The sequence below is a fragment of the Stigmatopora nigra genome, chromosome 15 (assembly GCF_051989575.1).
Source record: "Stigmatopora nigra isolate UIUO_SnigA chromosome 15, RoL_Snig_1.1, whole genome shotgun sequence".
Lineage (NCBI taxonomy): Eukaryota > Metazoa > Chordata > Actinopteri > Syngnathiformes > Syngnathidae > Stigmatopora > Stigmatopora nigra.
The window spans coordinates 5614783-5639311 of NC_135522.1; the positions used below are offsets into that span (position 1 = coordinate 5614783).

A 24529-nucleotide genomic window follows, 5' to 3' on the forward strand; every position below is an offset into this window, starting at 1 on the left:
CAAACCATTATTTCCAGCAGTAGTGTCAAACCAATTCCATAAAAGGTCAAAAGGTGAAAGTATTCCTCTCAACCAATGAAAAAGACCCATTTTTACCTGCAGGAGTGTTCAGTTGATTGCAGTCAGGTACCTCTTGTTCCCCCAGAAAATTCATTGGTTCAACTGCCTGCACTGCATTGGTGGGGACGAAATCAGGGACCCGCTTGACCTTTGTGGAATTGGTTTAACATCCCTGATTTGAGGATGTTTGCCTGGTAAGAAGCTTCTTGGCTTTTTGGAATATTTCTCCACAGGGAGGCATACATGAGGCATTATTGACAATTCCAGTTGAGGCTCCTGTCATGTTGACAATTTCAACCTTTTCAAAATAAAACTGTTTATTTTATTTCGTTTTAAGGGTGACAGAGAGAGAGTAAATCCTTATTGACGTTTATTGCCGTCAATGGCAATGAAACATGATCACTCAATGTCAGCCTTCCTTGTTGACATGTATTTTTTATATTGCTGTCAATAGTGTGGGCTACAATTATTATATATTATATCTCATTCTTTCTCAATTGATTACAAAATACTTAAATTCTGCAGTTTCCTACATTTATTTCAAAATGTCTGATTTTGACTCTAAGCTATTGGAGAAGCACAGTTTAGGTGACCAACTATCGAAGCTGAGAAGTACAATACAATGTAGCTTTTTTTGTCAATGATAACTTCATCCATTTTCATGCTGCATGCCAATCTAACTCAGCGCAACGAGCCACAGTCGGCTTGCGAGCTGTAGTTTAGATGCCTATTTTCTCAAGTAAATATATATTAATTAACTCATTAGCTATATTCCTAGAGGAAAAAATAAGTTCTGAGTTAATTTATGAATTTTGCATTCTTAACCATGTTATGATCGACAATTAAATTAATTCCATAAGTTTACAAACAATTCTTTATGAAGTTTCTGGCTTTCACTTAAGTGTCCCACTTGTAGCCACAGGGGAGAAATTGGAATGGCGGGGGGGTTAGAAAGAGAATTTCTACTGAGGGATTTTCCAGGTGGTGTGTGCTTCTCCGCCCACTATCCATCCGTCCCCCTATCAACATGTCCCCCTCGGGTCCAACCGAGCCGGGGGTCGGGGGGCCGGAGCTGACTATGAGGGTTGGCTTTGGGCGGGCCACTGTGACTGTGACTGAGTGCTCACAGAGCCCACAAGGAGACCAGAGCCACACAACTGAAGGGACATCATCACTCCTGCTACTCAGACATCTATGTGCCCATAAAGCCCCCATTGATTTGAATATTAATTGTTTTAGGAATTCATTTTGGGAGAGGGAAAGAAAACCCCACCAACTTTCTCTCATCAGACTTAAATTGGCAACTTCAGACAGGATGTCGGCAGTTTCTGTGAATGACCACCTCGAAGGGATTTTATCAGATTTTGAAGGTATGTGAAGTTGTAATATTAAATTGCTTTATTGCTTTACTGGTTTTGTTGCTGTGGTAAAAGCAAATGCGTCAATTGCACCCTTGGGCTGTTTGCTCATTCAGTGTAAAGAGAAGTTTCTTGTCTGCATTGGGAAGTTGGATACAAAAGCTAAATAAAGATAAAAGTATCAAATACATCTGAGACTTGTTGCATGTTTATAGTGGCAGCTGTAATGAAAAAGAAAAATATTATAATGATAAACAAATATCTTGTATTTGTCGTATCAAAATTGTTAGATAAGGATGAATACACACATAACATTGAATATCCTGAGTCAATTCCAAAAAAATGGATGGTCTCATAAGCGCATAACAACCCAAGAAAAAGGGTCAAGTACATACTACATTATGAGTACTTAAAGTACAAGTACGCCTCTAATTAGATGGTGTGATTGAGTCCGATGATAAACCCCTCAGGAGACATAAGAGGTCATCTATTGCAAAAAAAATCTCAAAAGCATTCCTCTAATTTGCGTGGGAATGAATGAGTGTATCTCATCTGGAGATAATAACGTCTCCGAAGCAGCAGAAAATTTAGAGTGACGACCAAGCGGCCTCTCCCATCCTTTCCTTAGGAATCTCCATGTCTACATTCGTGGCAAAATTACTTAAGTAGCACTTTTAACTAAATTTACTGCCATTTTATCCTTTATCAATGTACCCATTTATTGGACATTCTGGTCATAGACATAGCAACACACTCTGTTCTTCACCTGGGTGATCCATCTTGTCGCAAGGCCCCGCAGGGCCAGAGCAACAAAAGATGCCCTCTCTCCTTTCAATCTTAACTCTCTTTCCACATTCCTCTGTTAAGACAGGTGTTGATCTGTGCTTCTAAAACAAATTAGTGTAGCCTTGAGTCATAGACAGCAACAGTAGCTTCTTTTTTTCACAATTGAGGAAGACATATGGACACCACGGATCAATGTCAGTCTTAAAAAGTCAAGTGGTCTGACAAAGGAAAGTCATGTCTGCTAATCAATAGGTTTGATACAAAAAGTTGGATTTCAACAAAAAAAATTGTAGACATTTAACCAATTGGCTGCCATTGATGAGGCACGACATCCCCAATCCATTTTGACTGATAAGTAAGTATACCCTTTCTATTGTAGGAAATGCAGAAATACTTAATGCATCAATTAGATTCTATTCAGCCAGAGAAATGCCTTCCCATTTAAAGATCCTATTAAAACTGTAATCGTGTGAGAGAAATTAGGAGTGTTTTTTTGGTAAATGCTTTCTTTTGCAGACTGGCAATCAGATTTAACTCGTCTAAATTAGATATGCTAACAGTGGGACAAGTGTTGACGCTGTTCTGAAGCTGGTTGAGGAATGCAGGCTGAACGCAAGCTCATCAGCCCCCAAGGGTGTGTGTTAAAAACTTGTAGAATTTCACACACGCTACCATCCAATACACACATCAGAAGCCGAAACCTGACGAGGCGTGATGGAAGCAAACGTTTCTTCTTGGCAAAAATGTGTAATTGTGTGTGAAATCTTTTTGTATTTCCCATTTACACGCTCACTAAGGACAATGGAATTTGAGTGATGGGACCTGAATGAATATTCTATTTAAAATTCCACTATTCATATTCAGTTTATATTGTAATAATTAAAAAATGCTTTTAAATTGTTGGGTTTTTTTTAATTTCAAGCACTTGTATTCAAGTGTTATATTTTAAATTCAAGGATTGCATTTCAAATTCACTCTTTGCGATCAAAAATTAATTTAAAAAATCTTTTATTGAAAGCCTAGTGTGCTAATAAAATTTGCGCCTTACTGCCACATGTTTTGGATAAACATAGATACAATTAATCAATCAGTCCAAAAGCTGAGTAACTCCTAGAATCCATACCTCTTTGACAAAAAAGGGCATTGCAATGACAATAAATAGTCAGTTTCTCCAATATTGGCAATACAACTTTAACCTGTAAACACTTCCGAGGCGATCGATAGGCCAGTGAGACAACAGAGTAGTCAAGCCTTTGGGTGACCCTGCAGATTAGAAGAGGCCAGGGGGGGCTCAAAGTTGCCTTCCAGTCCCTGTCACATCCTGGTACCGCTAGAGATCAGAGAGGGTCCCATGACTTTCTGACCCAGTCACCCTTCACATACATACTATACGCGCACACATCCACGTTGAGGTCGCGGACACGTGCGCACCTACACACAAGCTCGTTGTCATTTCTCATAACAAGTTGTACTTACAAACGCATTCCAGCCTGTATTAGCATAGTGGAGGATATAAACTGAGGACCCAGACTGTCGGGAGTTGTTAAAGTTACAGAGAGGCAAAGAAAACAAGGGGGTTACAGGTAATTGAATACAGATATGTACATGTGGCGACCAGTCATTTTCTTTCCTCACACTGATTTTTGTTGGGGTTTGTGCCTAGTCATTTATAGATTATTATTTTTCAGAGACATCTGTCTCGTGTGAATCCGTAACCCCGAGCAGGTAACCCGAATGTGGCTCGCTGCCAAGCCATTCTTCCATAATGGATCAGTAGTTGGCAAGACATCTGTACATTCTGTCTTTTATTCACACTTGTCTGAAGTTGTCAGGCCCTGAAGACATCCTAATTATTTTACATTAACAAATGACAGACCAGGTAAAAAAGCATTAGTGTTGGCTAAATATAGTTTATGATAAGAAAATTGATGATGTGATGATCTAGTTTGTATTAAAATGGTATTTTTGGACACACTTTAATAGACAGTTGTAATCTTTCAGGCAACAGGTGCTTATGAGGTAAATAATTGGCAGACGTGAAATAATCATAAGCACCGGTTTGGCTTTTGAGTTTAAATGTGCGCATGCCTGTTTATGAGTTGCCTGGCCCTGTGTCATTTTCAGTGTTAAAACATCATTGCAAAGGTCTGCTTGGAATGTGTTTTCCAGATGTGCTCTAACTAAATGGAAGTTGTATGTGTTTCTGTGTGAGTGTCATCATGTAAGTGTGTCCCGCAAAGTATCTATATGTATTCATTTGTGAATGTGTATGTGTACACGTGTGTTGGAGTGCATTGGCGTATATTCATGTCAGTGTGCATATTCTCTTATCTGTTAGGGCTACCTGTATGGAATGTGCAGGAAAGGGAGGGTTGAGGGGTTTGTGGGGGGTAGGGTCGCCAACATGCCTGGACTGGGCCTCCTCTTATTGTATGTCCACAGGACAAACTGGGCCTTGCATCTTTCCAGTTACTTATTGGTTCTCAAAATAATCTATCTCACTAGTCATAGCTGAATATTCATCATATTCAAGCAACCCAAACTTTTCTTTGTAGTACTGACAGTTTGTTTGAAATGTCAACATAACTAATAAATAAAACATAATAATTCCTGATGACACAATATGTTCTTCTAAATGTTATTTGCAAATTGGATTGGATTTTAATTGCTGAAAATGCCATTCAATGAGTTGATGCTTCCAAAAAAATTGAATTCCCATCCTGAATTTAACAAATGAATGCAGAAGAATTTCAAGTTGACCCTTTTTTCCAAAGCAACCCCCATAGAACAAAGTTTTGGACACAACTAATTTACTCTACTTTTCAAGTGCACTCTCCTTGACGTGCCGGCATATGGTACAATGCCATCATCAAAATGATTTCACGCCACGTTGATTAGCATGTTTTCATAACGATACCACACAGCGCGTAAGTTTAAATAGAGTTCCAGCATTCCGCAAGAGACACGCTCTTTGGGTGAGCTGCTGTACTTTTCTGGTGGTGTCACTTCTATGGACAAAGAAAAGAGGCCTGCTGCCTTATCGCTGAACATTCTGTCACGCCTTTCCTTCTTGAACGCAATCCCGAGATGGCAGTGCAAAAGGAACTATTGTCCAGTGTTTTGACTTTCTTTTTTTCTTCCAGCGAACATTAAGCGCCCTATTTTCATACTCGTTATAAATCAGCAGTGTCCAAACTAAGGCGTACTGCCCAGAATTTATTCTTATTACAAATTTTTAAAATGTCTTTGGATATGAACCATATGAAAATTATCTTAAATTCCGTTGCACTTCTCAACTTTAAGACGGGATGGTGCATTTTGTTTGTTAAAAGGAAAGTTGAAGTTGTACACAACTCTGAAAAGAAGGAGTAGAGCCAAAGGCTTTTCACAGCACTCAAACACACACCACGCAAAGCAGAGACATGATGCACAATTGCCACCGTAATTATTTCCCTAGTCTCCAGGAGGGTGCCAGCAATTACCTGATACCAGGACTCTATCTTTTGTACTGGAGGCAGGTTCACACTTGTAACCTCAGTCAGCCCTCAACACACACACACACACACACACACACACACACACACACACACACACACACACACACACACACAAACACACACACCCCGTCAGCCTGCCTGGAGCCTTCCGTGACCATGAGTCTTCTCAGGAAGGAACTGAAATTAGACTTTAGTGACTCTTTGTGTTTGTATAAAGCTACAAGCCCTAACGTTGTTTATTTTGATAATTTATTTTCATCATGGTAGTCCCTTATCTACAAAAGCCTTGACAAAAAAGTGGGACTTATCAGAGAAGGTTGCATAATTGATGAATTTATTTCAGGCATTATTTCAATAATTGTAATTCAAAGTGGGAAGAGAGAATAGTCAAGATACAGAAGACAGCTCAAATGTGAAAACAACAAAGGATGATAAGGACTTTGTTGTAGTCTCTTGGAAGCAACAGGATGTAACTCGACTCCAAGCAGTGATTTAAAACAATGGCACCTTTAAATAGACGACATGCGTAAACTCTGAACCAGCGGTTTTCTCAGCTTTAGAAAAATCTAATTATGCAAAGATCAACTAAAAATATGCAAAATATATGCTGTTAAAATAGAGACACAGAATGTAGACTGAATTTGAACAATATTTACAATTCCGATTGATAAACGGCTATTTTATTAAATGAACCTTATATGGAAATACTGTCAATATGCCAGTAAGACAGTGAACTTGTCTATATGGTCCTACTGGGTCACTGGTCTCGTTGTATGACTTATCGAGCTTCTTTGAGTCTTAATTTTAAGTGAAGTTCAGCATAGCTTATTCGGCTTAGTGCTGTAGGTCAACACACAGTCCCCACCTGACGTTTAAATGCCCTGCTTTGTATGTTTTTTTTCCTAAACAGCTCTGAAAATAGAGATAGAAACGTAAAAACATCACATGACCAATGCAAGGTCATCTACATTTGCAAATACCTTTAAAATAATGAACTTGATACTGCTTCTCTTGGAAATAATATGAATAGTGTAACCCTTATCACTCAAATTTTCTTTACAAATGCAGGGTCATTTCAAATTAAATCCTCATTTTTTAAAGTGCAACCACGAGTGCAATCATTCTCCTTTTGTGTCGTATTGGTAATGTAAAACCCCACAAAAACTTAAGCCCCGACCTCAATCTTTCTTTTGTATTTGCAGCTTGAAGTAAGAGTGTTTATGTTCAACAGGGTAAAGGGACACCATTGCCATACAAAGGCAAGTGTCAAAGATCATTCAAGCCTGAGGAATCAGAACAAAAGGGAGAGGAGGCTGAGGAAATTAAATGTAATAATATAACCCCAAACAAGTACAGTCTATACAATATATCTTTTTAAGTTGAATGTGTGTGGTAATGGAAAGACCTTGGCTATGAATTAATGGTTCACTCCTTTGCTCCTTTAACAAAAAGGACAAAATAGACTTCAAAGTATTTGTCTCCTCCATTTAGTAAAAGGAAACCAACTCAAATCAACACATTTCCAAGGCCTTGATTAAGAATAACAATGGTTGAAATGAAAGGGAGGAGTTGCAGCATGTTGTTTTGTAAATAGTTACCAAAAAAGTCTGATACAGCTCTAATTCTTACAATGAATCCCTCAAAAACCCATGTAGAAATTCTTTTTTAAATTATTTATATGGCTTTTTTCATTGGTTTAATTTCCATTACTAACAAATACAACATTTTTTCCTTCCAGCCTTGAAGAGATCCTTTGACATTGAAGACGTGGACGACATACCCTCCTTCTCCTCGGCATCCACTGCTTCCTCCCCAGTCTCTCCTTCACCCTCCCATTTCTTCCACAGCCACAACAAAACCAGTGATGTGAGAGTCGTAGGACAATCCCCTTCTTCATCTTTCAACAACATCAACGCCCTAGGCTCCGCGGGATACCAGAACCGGGTGAGCCGGAGCTCCAATCCTAGCCCAGTCCTTAGGTCCCGCACGCTTGTCAGCAGCCTGTCCTTCAACCGTGGAACCACGAACAAGCCGGCCATTTACAACAACTCCAGTGTGAATCGGGCAGCCTCCTTTCAAAGCAGGGTGAACCCCAACAGTGGGTTCTCTATATTGCGTGGACCAGGAAGTGACAACGACAGCCTTCATAGCTCCACTTCCAGCCTTGAATACTCTGGAGTGGGTGGGGGTTCACTTCAGTCCAGCAAATTGATATCTTATCCAAACTCTCCACCTCAGGGAGAACACCCCCAAACCCAGCCTCAATTTTCACCACAGAAGCTCCAAATAGGTGAAAACTTGAAGTTCTCCTCTCCTGGGACTGCTTTAGACCAGGGGATAGGTTTGGTGTTGGGGGCACCAGATTCTCACGGAATTAATCATGGTTCCATGTCCAGTTTGGACATTCAGATTTGTGATGGAGGAGGTGGAGTGATAGGCGTGCAAAGAGGCCCGATTCCCTCTGGCTCGAGATATAACTATGCAAATGCCAGTTGGAATGGACGGCTTCAAAATGCGACTTCTCCTGAAGTTGAGGGTAATTACGGCCCTAACCATCATCATTATTCAGGCCCCCAGACGACACAGCCCAAGGCCAAAGATACTCCGCGGCTTGGTAAATTTCCCTTGGACCTGGAAAGCTTGGTTGCTAAGATTGACCAACAACCCGTTAGTCCAAACCCACCAAAGCCTCCCCCGAGGAGCACCGGGAGCCTACAGCATCACGTTGCTACATCAAGCCCATCTGCCCCCCGTTCTCCGACCCAAACCACTCCCTTAGGAACACTTTGCAAGCCACAGTTTGCCCAAGTGAACCCCTCTTCTAGTCCTTCCGATCGCAGAGCTGCTCGCCATTTGGAAGACCATGCCGGAGATAGCGTTGGCTCCATTTTACAGAGGATTGCCTCCTTCTCACGGCCTGTCATGGCCGATACAAGCCCCGGACCAGTACCTGTCATTCAGCCTCCGGTGGTGCCAAAAAACGGAGCGCTGTCTCCTCAAGTCAACCGTCCCACAGAGGTGGCGCCTATGGCGACGAGGGGAAATGACAACATGAGAAACAAAGGTAATGACGACAAATGCACCTAAGAAATAGCTTTTGATTTGCAAATTTTAATGAATATGCTTTCTAAATGTGAAACCCTGTTACTTGATGAGATCTAGTTGCAATAATGTGGCCCGCCAACTAAACTGAGTTTGACAGCCCTGCTCTAAACACTACAGTAAGTGTGTGTTTGTGTGATTGGGTGGCGTCTGTGTGAGCAAAAAGGCCTGTTCAACAAATGATGAACGGGGACTTCCCTGATGTCAGCTAAGAAAAACAAGACAAGGTTAACAGATGAGTTGCTAACCACACCCATTGGAATGGTTTCCTGCTCAACTGAGGTCTCGAACTGTATATAAACTTAGAAACTGCACACAGTCAGACATTTGTTTTTCACTGTTTACCTATGCCTGCTGATGAGGACCAAATTGTTCATTTCTTTGACCATTTTAGGCTTGTTGACATATTTAAGACCTTAAATTATTAGACCGTAGTTCACAGCCTGCTCTTTTTGGGCTTCTGCTTGTCTCCCTCTGATAAAATGAGCCAAAAATTGCATGCAAAGTTCAGCAATCTCCAAGAGGCTCATCCCAAGTAATTCAGTCATCAAATCAATACCTTTTTAATGTCCTGTGGTAGTCCAAAAAAACAGACAATCAATACTTTTGCACTAGTGGACCAGAAAATTGATGAATGAATACTGTACCGTACTATACTAGACTATGTACTTGCCTAGACTAATACATAATGTTACAAGATTATTTTTCTAATATTTAGAAATCTAAACCAGTCTCCCTGTGTTTTGCTCCCTTTTGGGGTTTTGTGTTCAGCTACAATGACATAACTTTGTAAAAGTTCCCTGAAAAAACTCACAGACAGCTCTTTTAAGGTAACTTTTAAAACTGTCTGAGAGAATAAAAAATGTCAAGAGGGATGATTCATTGAGGATTGTAAATCAGAGCTATGAGTAAGGCATGGGGACCATAAAAAGGTAATACTTCACTTGTGAGGATGTGCAATAAATCACAGCATCATCAACAGATGGTGGATAATAGAATTCTTAAAGACACTTTTTTTTGCGCTTCTTCACTTGCCCTTCACTTTTGTGTGTGTGTGTATGTGTGTGGGATGTTGGATGCTAGAATGGTTTTAGATTTTAATGTTTTATTGTTATTGGCAAGAGGTAGCGGCATCAGAATTGATTTACAATGTTTTAATGAATCTGATCGGGGCTAAATAAAAATAAAGTAGGACTTTACATTGCCTTGGTTAGAATGACTTTGATCCCCCTCCAAAAAAGACTTGTCAGTTTGATGTTAAAACATTCACATTGTTGCATAGTTCATGTTCTCTGGCATGGCATAAGAGAAAATTAAAGGTAGAAAAGAATTCACATTTAATAGCTACATCACTCACCACAATCTATGACTGCTCTGAGTTAAATACACAGTGCAGCACTAGTTGACACTTGTCTTTTATCTTTAAACATAATACGAATATATTTCATGTTGTGAGAGTCTGATGTGAGATTAGACGCAATCTAACTCTTTATTTCCCTCTTAGTGCGTCAAAAAATAAAAAAGATTCCTTGTTTTAACGCATTTTTCATCCGAGCTAGACGCAGGTCTGTACATGCACAAGTGGTACCAGCACACATACTAAAAAGGGGGGGGGGAACATTTTCACCAGAGAATGTACAAAATTGAAAGGTCAGAAAAGCCTTTTATATGCACTAAAATCAAGATTCTGTAGATGTCGTTGTATGATGTTGACAGCTTGACTATCTGGGAACATTGCTTGCTGATGCGCTATATTTATACAGTGAAAAGGCGGACTTGTGAAAGTGGAATAGGTGTGCGCTTATTATGCTTAAAGCATGACAATATTAGCAGTTGACAATGACGTTTTCGTCTGCTACTAGTGACTGAAACGATCCGGATTAGAGCCAAAATGGGTAAAATTTGATGGGTTTTACAAAAAAACTTACTTTAAAAAGAAATCCCATACAAAATTTGTTATACGCCATACACAATTTGAAATGATCAAAAAAACTAAAATTATAAAACACAGGAAAACATACAAGTTGACAGGTATGGTAAATCAAAAGCCTTTATTGTCATCATAAATGTATGTATATGGTTGTGTGTTCCAGTTATGTTAGATTACTGATAGTCTTCATTTATCCTCTGTCTGTATTTTTATGAGAGACCCACCCTAACCTTGGTTTGTAGGATTATTACAAACAATTATCCGTATCCAGTGAAGATTCAAGACAAGGTCATTCCCATGATCTGCATCAGCAAGTTCTTGTAATGTGGTCTTTGGCCCCAGGGAACCCTGCATTCACTTCTAATCCCTCTAATTCAAGATAGAGAGAGGCATAAAGAGGAAGGTGAGCAGAGTTGAAGCAACTTTTGCTTGCCAGACAAGGGAGGAGGACGGAAGGTTTAGTCAAAAAAACAATCATGAGATATTCAGTTCCTTTCTCTGGTACCACAAGGGAGTAATGTTCGTAGGTCGGCGTCATTACATAACTCGAGTCTTCGTGGCATTGTATTATGTGTGGGTTTTATAAGGGTGACGGTAGTTGATTTATAACTTTGTCCTTTGTCATTGCCTTAATGCTTCTGACTTTTTGTATATGCTCGAAGGGTTCTTTAACAACTGTGGTTAGCATAGATGCATTTGTAATACAAGAAATAGTATCCTTGAGAATCTTGACTTTTTGGGGGTATTAAAAAGGGGGTTGAATGTTTTAAGTTTGAAAAAAAATCCATAAAATCAGTTTAAACAAGGGTGTTATGGTCAGATACTGTATGTAAGGTTTTTAATTATGATGCCATAATACAGTTTGAAGACAAAATTGAGGTTAGTCTGAAGAGAACTGGTTGGAATATCAATAAATCCAATTGATAATATATAAGAGCAATGCAGAAGTAGTACTTTGTACAAAATGCTCTGTATGTGGGTGTGTGAGTGGGAATTGAAGTTGCCTGTTCCACCTTAAATTTGGTCATAAATGTCCTGACATTGAGGAAATACCCAAGATAAGGCTTATCATCAATGCAAACAAAGGTGTATTTGTTTGCATGCATTTGTCTCTCTCTCTCTCTGGTGACAAACTGTCTGACCTCAAAACAAATGTTGTAATATTTTTCTGGCGTGTAATTAAAGCATAGGATAGGTATTTCTCATTTATTTTCTATGCTAGTAATTTGGAGAGGCTGTATAATCCTCCCAATATTAAAAATGATTGTTGTTTTTAAACAGCAACAACATTACATTAGATTAAAATAGAGTAATTTCAGACTAGTGTTTTATGATTTTTTTTTTTTGAGTCGTGCACACTTTGGCATCAGTAAGCAGGTTATTTTGTAGTTCTTTTTAAAATACAGGAGAGTATTTCAGTGTTTGAAAGGTTGTTGTGGTCACTGAATAGACCCGGTGGTGATTAATCATCCCAGAAATGTGCACACAAGAGGAAAAGGCAGAAAGGTTGTGACTTTCCTCGCAAAACACATGCTGTACACAAGGAAAGAGTCGCTCATTGACCACATGTGTTTCCTGTATCTGATCACCATCAAACACGTTTTGTTTTCAGTTCACTGTCCAGTCAGATTTTAGAAACAAAACAAAAAAAGACTGTTTTGGGCGTATGTAGATAGATAACAAGCACAAAACATGCATGAAGTAAATATTCAAATCATAGTTAAGGTTTAGTGATACTGCACTCCTAATACTTGTATTTGCAATATGTTGGTTGTCATTATTATCAGTATTCTTACTGTATTGTCAACAAAACTGCTATGTATGCTGTCCTCACATTTGCGCTTAGAAAAATCACCATTTATGTGCATATTAACACATTCCCCAGTTGCAGATTATTTTTTTGTACAATCCAGAAGCAGCGAAGTATCAAAAGAATAACAACGTTTGATGTGTCAACATTAGATCTCTCATAAGTCTACTGATTTTATTACAGGACTTTAAAAGGAGAATTAAGTAACTGTGGAAAATACTCTATTGGCTCTCCTTTTATGATCTGAAACTTTTACCCATGTTAGTACTATAAAAAGGGGCTGGTGGTAAAAACAATTGAAGAATACTCGTAACATGAAATGTATCACAAAGGCAAGATCATTACAAATTTAGAGCTAAAACACATTTTCTTAGGCATAAATCATATTCTTACATAATAAAAAAAATGTGGAATGGAACCACCTCATGAAGATAAATCAACTATTCTGTTGAAGAGGATACATTTCCACCAATCTGGTGTCTTTAAAGTATAACAAGATGATTAAACTAGAGGGGTGGTTGTTTCAGCAGAAAGCCCCAGAGACCCCCTTTGGGACCCTCATGAGGATAAGCACAACAGAAGATGAATGAATGAATGAGTTGTTGTGTGTAAGTTGTAGCAATTGGTGCTATTCACGGACAATTTTAAACTTGAGCTCTCAAAGTATTTCATGTTTACCAACAATGAGTTTAATAGGATTACCATGACTGTGAAATGTTCTTATGCAGCCCAGCTGTCAATCAAACAGTTGCAATTTTGGTGACCATGCGGAAACGTTATTTTCGAGTCCCCTTTTAAAGTGATTTATTTCCAGCCGTGAACTTGCGATCGTATTTGTGGAGAAGCATGCTAATGACTTATTAACCCTTGTAAAAATGTACATGGATAGTTTTGCAGCTTTCCCATGATTGAAATGTCATTAATGCTCTTAAGCAGACATTCTCAGACAATTCCATCAATCAAGTCATTGATTCAGAAGATTCATTCCAAAAAGTGTTGGTCAAAGGGTAATTATAGCTGGAGGGTGGTGCTTTAAAGAAGGGTGAGGAGTTCATCTTCACCATTTAGCAAGAGTTGCCAAGTAGGAATATTTCAGTGTTAAAAGGTTAGACTAAATATTTTCGGTTCTGCTAATGGCTGACCATTAAGGAAAAAATGTGGAAGAAAATCAGATGGTCAGGAAAAACATGTGTAATGAGCAAGCTATATTTGGATAAATTAATCAATATATGATTGTTACTTTAAAAACCCAAATTTTTACAGGCACTGTAGTGAGGGAAAGTCTTGAAAAAGTTAAGAAGTGGTGTAAGTGTATTTGTTTTTGTATGTTATGGTTGACAAATTAGGATTCAAAACATATAAGTGAGTTGTTGTTTGTGTTAATTTTATAGAGAGCAAGTGTGATGAATAATTAATTCTAGTCATCGGTTGAATGGAATTTGATTTGATGGAATGACCAGCACACACAGATTGTGCAAATTTAATGCTCTAATTCAATTTTTGCATTATTTTTTTAAACAAGAAAGATGAAAATGGAAAAAAATGAGCTTCAAATTGGGAACAGAGGGGATAAAAAGGCAAGAAATCTGCTTTCTAACTTGTGTCAGGATGCTCTTGACACATATAACAATTTAGTCGCGCTCTGGTGGTACACATCTGTATTACAACCCACAAATGCACTTGTTTCATTTTCACAAATTGATGTCTAAAATGAGTATACTTTTGCAAACATTAAGTTGAAGCTCTAGTTATAAATTACAAGACACTTAGCATAGAATACAACGTCTTCTTTATCATTGTACCAGATGGATACACTATATTTGATGCATGGTGTGTAAAATACAATAAAAATGAGTAACAAAAGCCAATCTAAATATAAAACAATTACTATTTACCATGAGAATCCTGAATGCAAAAGACTTTTATTGGAATTGGCACCACCACCCTGGCCTACGCTTTCCCTTGCTTTCATCCTGAAAAAACACTGCGCTGTGCCATTTAAAGATTAAATCAACCTAGTACAATATAACCCATAATTCAAATTGAAAGGCCCAGTGGAAGTATAAAACAAGCAACAATTAATTTTGAAGGTTAAATCAACAAGACACATCTGCATAGTAAGTTTTCACTGCTGTGTTTTGTATTCTTAAATGCAATCCAGCCAGTTAAGTTAAGAAATATTTTAAATGATAAAAGATATGATCGCCAGGTATCTGCATTTTCACAAAGATTTTTTTATTGTATTCTTGGAAATATAAACCATGGGAAGCCCATTTTAGTATCGAATGAAGCACCGGTATGGGAATGTGAGATGTCTGGGAATTGTATAATGTGGGCGATGTTGGAATGTTGTCATCTCTCAAGTGTTCCACAAACTTAAGTCTCAGTTGGAGAGGCGATAAACAGGCAGAATGGAAGAAAAAAAACTGAAGCCAGGTAATTGACAAAGCAGCCTATCCAACCCATCCATGTGAAAATATAAATTTACAAAAAAAGACAAATTGACAGCAGCCAGTTGAAAACCTAGAATTTTTAAATAGAAAATGACAATACAGCTTATTTAAATATGATCCTTCTATCTCCGATGACAATGCAGGCTTCACATAATTAGCAATCAATCAACGGGTTGACAACTGGAGACAGCTATATGACAATCATGCATTTGCACCTCCGGGGGTTTTCAAGGTGTCAATGAAAACATGTTTAGTGACTTTCATGTGAACTGTCAATAAAGAACCAATAAGAGGCAGAACGTGCAATCATGGAAAGGCTGAGTGTGCAAAGTGTATCCCTAATTGGACCCCAGTGTTACCCAATTGATTGTCAAAGACAAAAAAGGGGGAGAAGAAATATGCACTGAATTTGGGATACTTATATGGTGGATTTGGAAACTGGTTTTGATTCGGTTTAAAGCTAAGTGGAACTCAGTGGAATTGAACAAAAATGTGTTTTTATGTCGGTTTATTGCTCCTGAAACATAAACAGTAAATGTAATGTCAATTTGCTCAATTTTTTGTCCATTCTATTAATCGTTTTAGTTTACCAAAATGACTGATGTGAGGGCCTTTTTGGTGTGTTCATGTTGAAACAGTGTACAACTCACTTAAAAAAAAAGGGAAACCAGGAAATGGTCCCCCTTGCCCCAGGCCAGGAAATGCATCATCCTCTGACTGACACAAGCACATACGCACCATGATACACACCCCTCCTTACACACAGGCAGTGATATGACATCCTGCCCAGTTGCGTGTCACTCCTGAACTGCGAGAACTCCACATCAGGTAAGATAAAAAGGTTCTCTCCTTCTTGTTTTTACACCCTTTAAACTTAACAAATTGAACCAGTTGTATATTCGCTTTGTTTTCCTTATTTTTAGTTTTCCGTCCATTACAAAACTATGTATTGGTTGGTAGTACATCAGAACTGGATATGGGAAAGCGCGATTACTGTACTTGCTGTATTTTATTTAACTTTTTGTGGGTAGGATTAACGAGCAGTTTAGTACTTTGTTCTGTGTGGGAGAGGAAGTGGAAATATGTACTTGTCAATAGATTAGTGATGTCCAAATGTGTTGGCGACCATTGCTCAATCATAAGAGAGAAGTGTATAGTATACAGGAAATGAAAAATTGTTCAGAGTAATACAGTACAGCAAGTTTGCTCAAGTTGACTGCTTGAAATCGCCCGTAATTGACCCCACATGACCTCTGTGAGGATAAGCGGTTCATAAAATGAATGAATACTTTATTATATGAGGGCTAGTACATTAAATTACTATATTTCATACAAAATAGTGCGCCTTATAATCCGATGCATCTTATATATGGATCAATATTGCTTAACCATGGTATAAAATTCCCTTTAGCACAGCTCCATCTAGCGTATGTGTAACACCACTCCCAACCTCTACTACTACTACTACGAATACTTCGCCTTATAATGCAGTGCGCCTTATATATGAAACCAATTTTCAAATAGGCCATTCATTTATACTCCGTCGCCTATTATAGTGAGGAAAATACGGTATTAGATCTGTCCAGTGATTGGTGAGTTGTGATGTGAGGACTCCCAGACACCAGCCCAGCTTATGTCTAGAGAAAAGTTTACATGAGAATGTCATAGACGTGGAGCTTGCACAGACACACCCTTTGGAGAGGAGAACTCGGACACCCCTGAGCGGACCCGTCTGTGAGATGTAAAAGAAGTAGTCTGGTGGCCGTCGTACTTCTCTCCCAGACAGGTCAGCCACTGCAGAGTAAATGATTCTGACGGAGGAGAAGGAGGGGGAGGACGAGGCAAAGGGAGGCCTCCTTCTCCACTTGGGGATTAGTGGAAGCTCCTTGGCCAATTTACATGTGAATGGATCCCGGTGCTGCTTTTAGCCACCAACACCCCCCTCTCCGTCCCTCTCTTTGGCCGGCTCCTCGCACTTCTCCTCACATCAGGGAGGAACAGAAAGCGTTAGGCAACCCCAGAGGGAAGCGTACAAAGGCAGCACATCACTGTTGTTGTTGTTGTGGTTGTTGTGGGTAAACTTTGTAGAAAGGAGCGTTAAGTAGACGAGAGTTGTTCCGAAAGGTTCTTTGCCAGAGCATCGTGCAAGTGGGGATTTTTCATGATCGAAGGTAGGAGTTTTCTTTTTGTTCTTCACATCCCCCATGGATATGAATAGGGTACGCTCGGTCTTTGGGGCTAACAATGAAAGCTGACAGAATCCTTTGCTTTGGCGGTCAAAATATGGAAGGAGAGGAGGGGGGGGGGGCGGTTGAGGAGGCCTCTTTGAAGCTCTTCAATCAAATACTCCTTCAAATCTGTTTAGCGAGGAATGCAAGATTCCAAAGAGTTGATCAAGTTATTCAAAGTATATTTTCTACTTTTTGAGTTCCAATATCTTGCTTGCACACTACAACAATACTTAGGTGCAAAAATCCAGAATTGCGAAAGATTGGATTTGCAGAACAATCTGCTAAAGTGGACAGGCTAACTAATTAGGACCATTTTATGTAAGATTATCAACAATTCTTACCAGATTGCACAAAATATAACTGTTGTGTTCATTCATGGAAACCAATGCAACAAGTCGGTCAATGTGCTCAGAGTTATTTACCTGGATTTAGTAATGTGATTGACCAGTGATCCTAATTTGGATAAATGACCAAAGTTGTATGTGTATACCTAACAAAAAGAACAGGTCCAATGGTGGCCAAAAAATAAATAAACTGAGGAAAATCACATTCAAGACAGCTCTATTTGTCGCTTTCCTCATATATGTTTATAAGTTCATTTATGTAAAACAAAATACTGAAGTTCCACACAATTTCTTACATTAATTACATCACTAATACAGAGGCAATATTAAAGTACTACCAGCATCTAGTACTGAAGCTAAGAAGTGAAACAGAACATAGGCTGGACTCAAGCTTCTTGCATGGGGCATATTTAGTGTTACTATTTTCAGAATATGTTAAGAGCCACTAAAAACTATACAGTGGTTGTAGACCGCAGTTTGGATAAACTGCAGTATCTACAGTGTATAAAGGTTCCCCCACTCTATTTTTTACACATAATCACATCCTGACTCCTGTTCATTAATGCCTTAGGGGGGAATACATTGCATCATTTGGGCTGGCATCCAAGACATTATTCATTGTCTGTCGTCACTGCTAGTGTTGACATACACAGACGTCTCTACTATAAAGATGTTCTAAGATCTTTCCTCTACTTATTTGAAATTCTATGGAGGATTTTCTGTCCACACTCTTGATCTGAATTAATGAATGCCTGGTTTGCTATTTGTTTGCATCTAATATAGATAGAAGAAAGTTGAGTATTTCTCAAACCCAAAATACCATAATAGTTACATATTTTAAGTAGTGCGCAAACTGTTTAAAAAAATGATAAATCCATGATATTAACAGAAATGTATTTTTATCACATTTACTCGTATATAGAACTGTCCAACAAAATTGGAGAAGTATCTTCTCGTCTTCTCTTAGTGATGTGCAACATTTCTTCAGAGTAGGAATACACACATTGATGTGTGTGTGTGTGTCCTTTTTGTTCTTGTTAAATGAGATTGTGTCAGTTTCTTCCTTCCTATGTGAGTGTTTGCCCTCTTTTTTTGTGTTCTTAGTATATGAGTGTGTCCGTTTCTCTCTGGCAATCTGACACACTGTTTGCTTTTCACATACATTACTACTCATTACACACTCTGCCTGAGTGGGTTTAAGTGCACATACATTGTTGACTTTGTCTTCTCCATACATGTGTGTGACTCCTCTTTTTTTTTGTTGGGAAAATAAAATGCTCTTTATGACTAAAGCTCTAATAATGCTGTCATATGTTGCGTGTAGTTAACCCTTTTATGGATTATTTAGGTTTTTAAGCCATATAAGGCACTTGTCTATCTCCGTGGTTACCATTGACGGAGCTAGACGTCCAATCTATTTTGATGGGGAGGTTCGGATTAACATACATTAGTTTTTATGCTGACAGAAGGTAAAAATGACACTTTTGGATTTGTTATTGAATACAGCTTTTGAGTGGATGTATGTGTGCTGATTGTTGCAGTATTTAAACAAAACCCAGACTTAAATGTGTTTCACTCCTCCTCTGTCTGCCCTCATCAGGATTATCGGACTCCCAATGGTTTTACAGTTGGATATTTTTAGCTGATTAAATGATTCAGATTAACACTGCTGGAGTGCTTCACGATGTGTGTGGGGTGTGTATTTTAGTTCAGATGGAATATGAGCAATTGGCTGGCCCCTCATTCAGAGTGACCCTCATAGGCTGGAATAGGCTCTAGCACCCTTTCAGGATGAACGGTTCAGAATATTAATGAATGAGTTTAACACAAGTTAAATAATAGCACAGCAATACAAATAGATGGAAAGATTAAAATCATCAAAAATAGTCCTTCAATGGATGAATGATGATATATTATTGTAACCTATTGACTCTATTGACGGTGCTAGACGTTTAATCCATTTTGAATGGGAGGGTCAAATGAAAGTTCTATTGACTTGCAGGAGTGTGGTTGGAGGGTTAAACATTCCGTAAACAATCGATTACATTTGGAAATGATTTTTTGGTGTCAATGTCATTACACAAAAAAAATGCATTTGAATAGGGGTGTATGTTTTTGTTTGAAATCCCCTATAGTACTATAAGTCATTCACACTCGCACGCATACGTCTACTAGTCATGCATTTCTGAGCACACGTGCAAGCACTCATGTGTCAATCCTCTTACGGCACAGACCAGACGACAGACACAGACCGTACACAAACACTTCTGACACTTCACTGGTCCGATAAACCTGGGAGTGTTTATGTGTCTGTTCCTTTAGTTACCTGGCCATGGGAACTCTGGATTCTATTCATTTTACTTGTACAGGTCATTCATACATGTGTAAATATGTATGTTTCATATATTTTTTAAATATTAAAATTTTCAGCTTATTTTACCATAATATGGCTTGACGTCTTGTGCCATCAATGGCACTGAAACATTAAAAAAAATTGCACTTTCACAGCCAGTCCTCCCAATTGAAATGTGTAGGATTGGGTTACCTAATGTAGATTTTTGTGATTTTTAAGATTACTCACTGTGTTTTTTTTATCTTTATTTTTATTTTTTGCCACTTGAATATGTATCCTTTGCAGCCAGTCTGCCTAGTTTATGCTTAGGAAGTAAAATCCTGGTGAAATTCTAAAAGAGAAATTCATTATAATCCACCACATGATTCTAAACCGTAACAAAACTCACCACTCATGGATATGCATGTCGATCCACAGAAAGTGCCGCAGAAGAACCTTCCCTGATGGAGGAAAGAGAGGAGAAGGAGAATGGAATTGTGGAAGAAGATCAAGTCACTGAAGACAAGAGTCAAGCCATTTTAGCGAACGACGTGACCCAAAATACTGAAAAAGAACCAAAAGCAAATGGTTTGGAGGTCCATCCAGAGTTGGAGGAGAAAGAAAAGGAGAAAGGAATGGAAGAGGGAGAAATGAAGAAAGAGTTGGAATCAGAAGTGAAGGAACAAGTGTGCCAGTCCGTCCCACTTGTCCCAGACCTGCAGATGAGTTTTATCCATGGCAGTGACCTTTTTGGCTATGTGGGCATTGAGGCAGTGCTGGACCAAATGAGACACAAAACCATGAAGGCTGGCTTTGAATTCAACATCATGGTAGTTGGTAAGTGTTCTTATTTATCGTGTGGTCAATGTACATACTTTAGGAGGACCTAACGGAATATTAAGAAACTATAAAAGACAGGCTTAACCTAGCAGCAAACTAATGGAATGTCCTACCAACTTCTAACCCAAATTGTTATCTGCAGGTCAAAGTGGTTTGGGGAAGTCTACAATGGTCAACACTCTCTTCAAGTCAAAGGTCAGCAGGAAGTCCTGCACCCCAAACTACGAGGAGAAAATCTCACAAACAGTCGAGCTGCAGACAATGAGCCATAGTGAGTGCAACCACACACAAATTATGGGTTTTTGTGTGTATTTTTTTTATTTTATTTTTTACCATGGCTAAGAATTTACAGTCTGGGGGACATCCCCTATAAACATTTCCCTCAGCTCATGGCTCTTCAAGCCAGTACACAGACACTGAAATATAAAGCACAGGACCAAACTTGTCCAGAAGGCTTCAGCCATGCAGAAACATAACAATAATAGCAATTTTTTGAGGTCCAGGAAAGTGAAAAGCCTTGATATGGTCATGGAACTGAAGCGTGTAAAGATTCTTTTACATGACAAGCTCATTTTTCTATTGTACTCTTAACAATGTTTATAATGGATGGAGGAACATTTATGTCACATCCTTATAATAAAGGTCTCCCATTTTATGAATGGTTAATTAAACACATATACACACACGCAAAATGGGCTATTGAAAGAAAGATTGAGGAAGTAAGCTTTACAACCACATGACAAGAGGTTAAAAATGAAAACAACCGTTCTTTATAATTGTCCAAACTAGGACATGCTTCCCAGTTTTTATTAGCCCACACAGGAAGCTTTAATTCAGCCTATATAGTCTGTTGCATACATTTCCTGAATATGGGATGAAATAATATTCTAATCTACTCTAATCTAAATGGGATATCTGTTCTACATGAATGTAATATAAACACTGTCGGAAAAAATATTGTAATTGTTGTGTGAAAGAGTTAAAGTTGCTCTTTTGTATTTCTATCTAGTGATTGAAGAGAAGGGTGTTAAGATGAAGCTGACAGTGATTGACACTCCGGGCTTTGGAGACCAGATCAACAATGAGAATTGGTATGCTACACAAAAGATGAGACCATAGAAAACACACACATTTAACACACCAGATCCTAACAATTTTAAGTGTGTTTGTGCATTTGAATGATGTATTGATAATGATATTTGTTGATTGTTTTTTTTCAGGAATTCTATGTGTTAATTTGATTTTATTCCTAATCATTTTTTGCTTTCTTTAAGTTGGGAGCCCATTGTTGAATACATCAACGAGCAGTATGAAAAATATCTGCGAGAGGAGCTTCATGTCAACCGCAAGAGGAGAATACCTGACACCAGAGTTCACTGCTGCGTTTATTTTCTGGCTGCAACAGGACACAGGTAAAAAGACAAACAAAAAAGTGGTAAAAGCTATCCATTCGTAATAGAACCACCAATAAATGGCTCATTTTCATCATGCCCTTTACAATGCTCTTCATTTCAACTAACCCAAAATGCACTCTGCAACCAGGTTACGTCCCATCGACGTGGAGTTCATGAAGAGATTGGGAAAGATAGTGAGTATTGTGCCTGTCATTGCAAAAGCTGACACACTAACCATTGAGGAACGGCAAGAGTTCAAAGAGAGGGTAAGGACGTCTGCATGTAAACTCATGCAAAAGCTCATGTATTCACCCCTCGTCTCGTTGACCTGCGATTGACCTTTCCATCAACAACAGATAAGGCAAGACTTGGCAGGCAATGGGATTCGTGTTTATCCCCAAAAGGAGTATGACGAAGACGCAGAGGAGAGCTTTCTCAATGACAGGATCAGGGTGAGAATCTGATAAACTTGGCAGCACCCCCCGCGAACCTTGTGAGGATAATGCTTGTTTTTGTCAATGTATGATAACACGTTAAATGTATTTGTTTTCAGGAAAGCATTCCTTTTGCGGTCGTGGGGACGGACAAGGAGCATCAGGTGAACGGAAACAAGGTTTTGGGCCGTAAAACCAAGTGGGGAATTATTGAAGGTGAGAGAAAAAATATAAACTGAAAAATAAATCTGTAAAAGGCAAAAGCTAGAGTTGTTTAAGAATCGTTTTACCACAATCTAATTACAAGTGAAACATGACTGCAGTACTGCAATTTGACAACCTAGGAAAATAATGATTCATGTATGATGGCAACAAAAACTTTCCCATAATTCATCCTTAATATGATTTTAAATGATCTGATTCTCTTTTTTCACAGTGGAAAATGTCGCACACTGTGAGTTTGCCAACCTGCGAGATCTACTTATCAGGTGAGCTAGAATTCTAGGAGGATAATATTAACCCTTCCAGGCACAGTGATATTAACATCTCTTTTTCCTCTTTTCTTAAAGATCACACTTGCAGGACCTGAAAGATGTGACACACAACATCCACTATGAAACATACCGTGTGCGACGGCTGAATGAGAGCAACATGAATTTTATTGAACAAGGACTTTCTAGCTGGCCGCTGGAAAACGGAACTGTTGACAAATTTGAATCTGACAGCCACCTCTGATGCCTTCAAAATGCTACTCAAAATGAAAGATGGGACAAGAGCATTTTTACCACATGAAGCGGGATGGGGAAATGTTCGACTTTTTTTTTATCATTACAGTGACCAATGGTCTTCATAAAAGTTTTTATGGGAGACAACAAAGTACTGATGTTATTGAATGTGACTAATTTTATATACATTTATATATTGCTAGATACATTTAGTTATGTATTACCATTCAGCTTTAAGTGTTGCACCAATACCATTTTTTTGCATTTTTTTGCTTTCGATATCAATAACTGCAAATATGCATACACTCATTGGGAAACTTCACCATACTAGTATCAATGCAACATTACTTCTAACCATAACAGAACCCACAAAACCTCTTATAAATGAAAAAAAAACTTACCTTTCTTGTACCAAGTGTGCCCTGTAAATTGTGTTTAAAAGAGTTAAGGTTCTTATGTAGTAGGTAGAAAATAAAACATGCAGTACCATGGGGGAACGCATTTTCACGTGTTGACAACTTTTTTTTACCCATTTTTGATCAAATTGGGAAAACAATGTCTTGATTTATTTTTATCTCAGCTCACTGTATTTCTTATGACTGTACAGTACATCTCACTATTTCCCTATGTGTATCACCAAATGTTTTTGGCCCAGCATAAAGAGTTGGAAATATGAGCTGGCCTGTTTAATTTATTGTTACTGAATTGTAAACTATACATTATTCTCTTAGTTTTTTTTCTGTCTTCTGATATTCTGTCTTTGCCGTTCAACACTTTGTTGCTTTGACTTGTGTTTACTTCATTTTATCAATCTGAGAAAAGATTTTAATCTTTTCAATGACTTAATATTGGAAATGTTTGACCCCGACAAAAGATACACATGCACAGTATTTCCAAACTATCACGTTCGTCCATCTGTGCCTTATTATGAATTTTAAAGAAGGAAGACATTTAGCTTCTGCATTACAAGTTCAATACAGCACATTGAAGAGTTGTATTGGATTAACCCAATAATTATTCCCCAACTGTTTTGGTTTGCAATGGCTATGTATTTTTGTCAAATAACATGCAATTCATGTTTTTTTTTCCTACGACAGTTGCAGATAACTTAGAGTGGTCTTAAGAATTTCATTTTATATTTTTTCCATCCATTTTAGATGCATTATTGGGGGAATAATTCATGGTAAATAATTTAGAATGTACTAAATAAACCTAACATCTTGAAATACAAAC

At 38.3% G+C, this 24529-nt stretch overlaps 1 protein-coding gene across 3 annotated transcripts; it reads left to right on the top strand.

Annotated features, from left to right (window-relative positions):
* Positions 1-1189: 1189 nt before the first annotated feature.
* Positions 1190-24528, top strand: septin12 (septin 12). 3 transcript variants are annotated; one of them, XM_077733694.1, is made up of 11 exons: positions 1190-1430; positions 7440-8765; positions 20342-20740; positions 20886-21014; positions 21753-21834; positions 22018-22155; positions 22286-22403; positions 22494-22589; positions 22691-22787; positions 23008-23059; positions 23141-24528. In XM_077733694.1, the coding sequence occupies exons 1-11, from the start codon at positions 1376-1378 to the stop codon at positions 23304-23306; spliced, it is 2658 nt and encodes an 885-aa protein (XP_077589820.1). In that variant the 5' UTR covers positions 1190-1375; the 3' UTR covers positions 23307-24528. The 3 variants fall into 3 exon arrangements, with proteins under 3 accessions (XP_077589820.1, XP_077589822.1, XP_077589821.1); XM_077733696.1 differs by lacking the exons at positions 1190-1430; positions 7440-8765 and adding an exon at positions 15417-15824; XM_077733695.1 differs by lacking the exons at positions 1190-1430; positions 7440-8765 and adding an exon at positions 16889-17167.
* Position 24529: the final 1 nt, after the last annotated feature.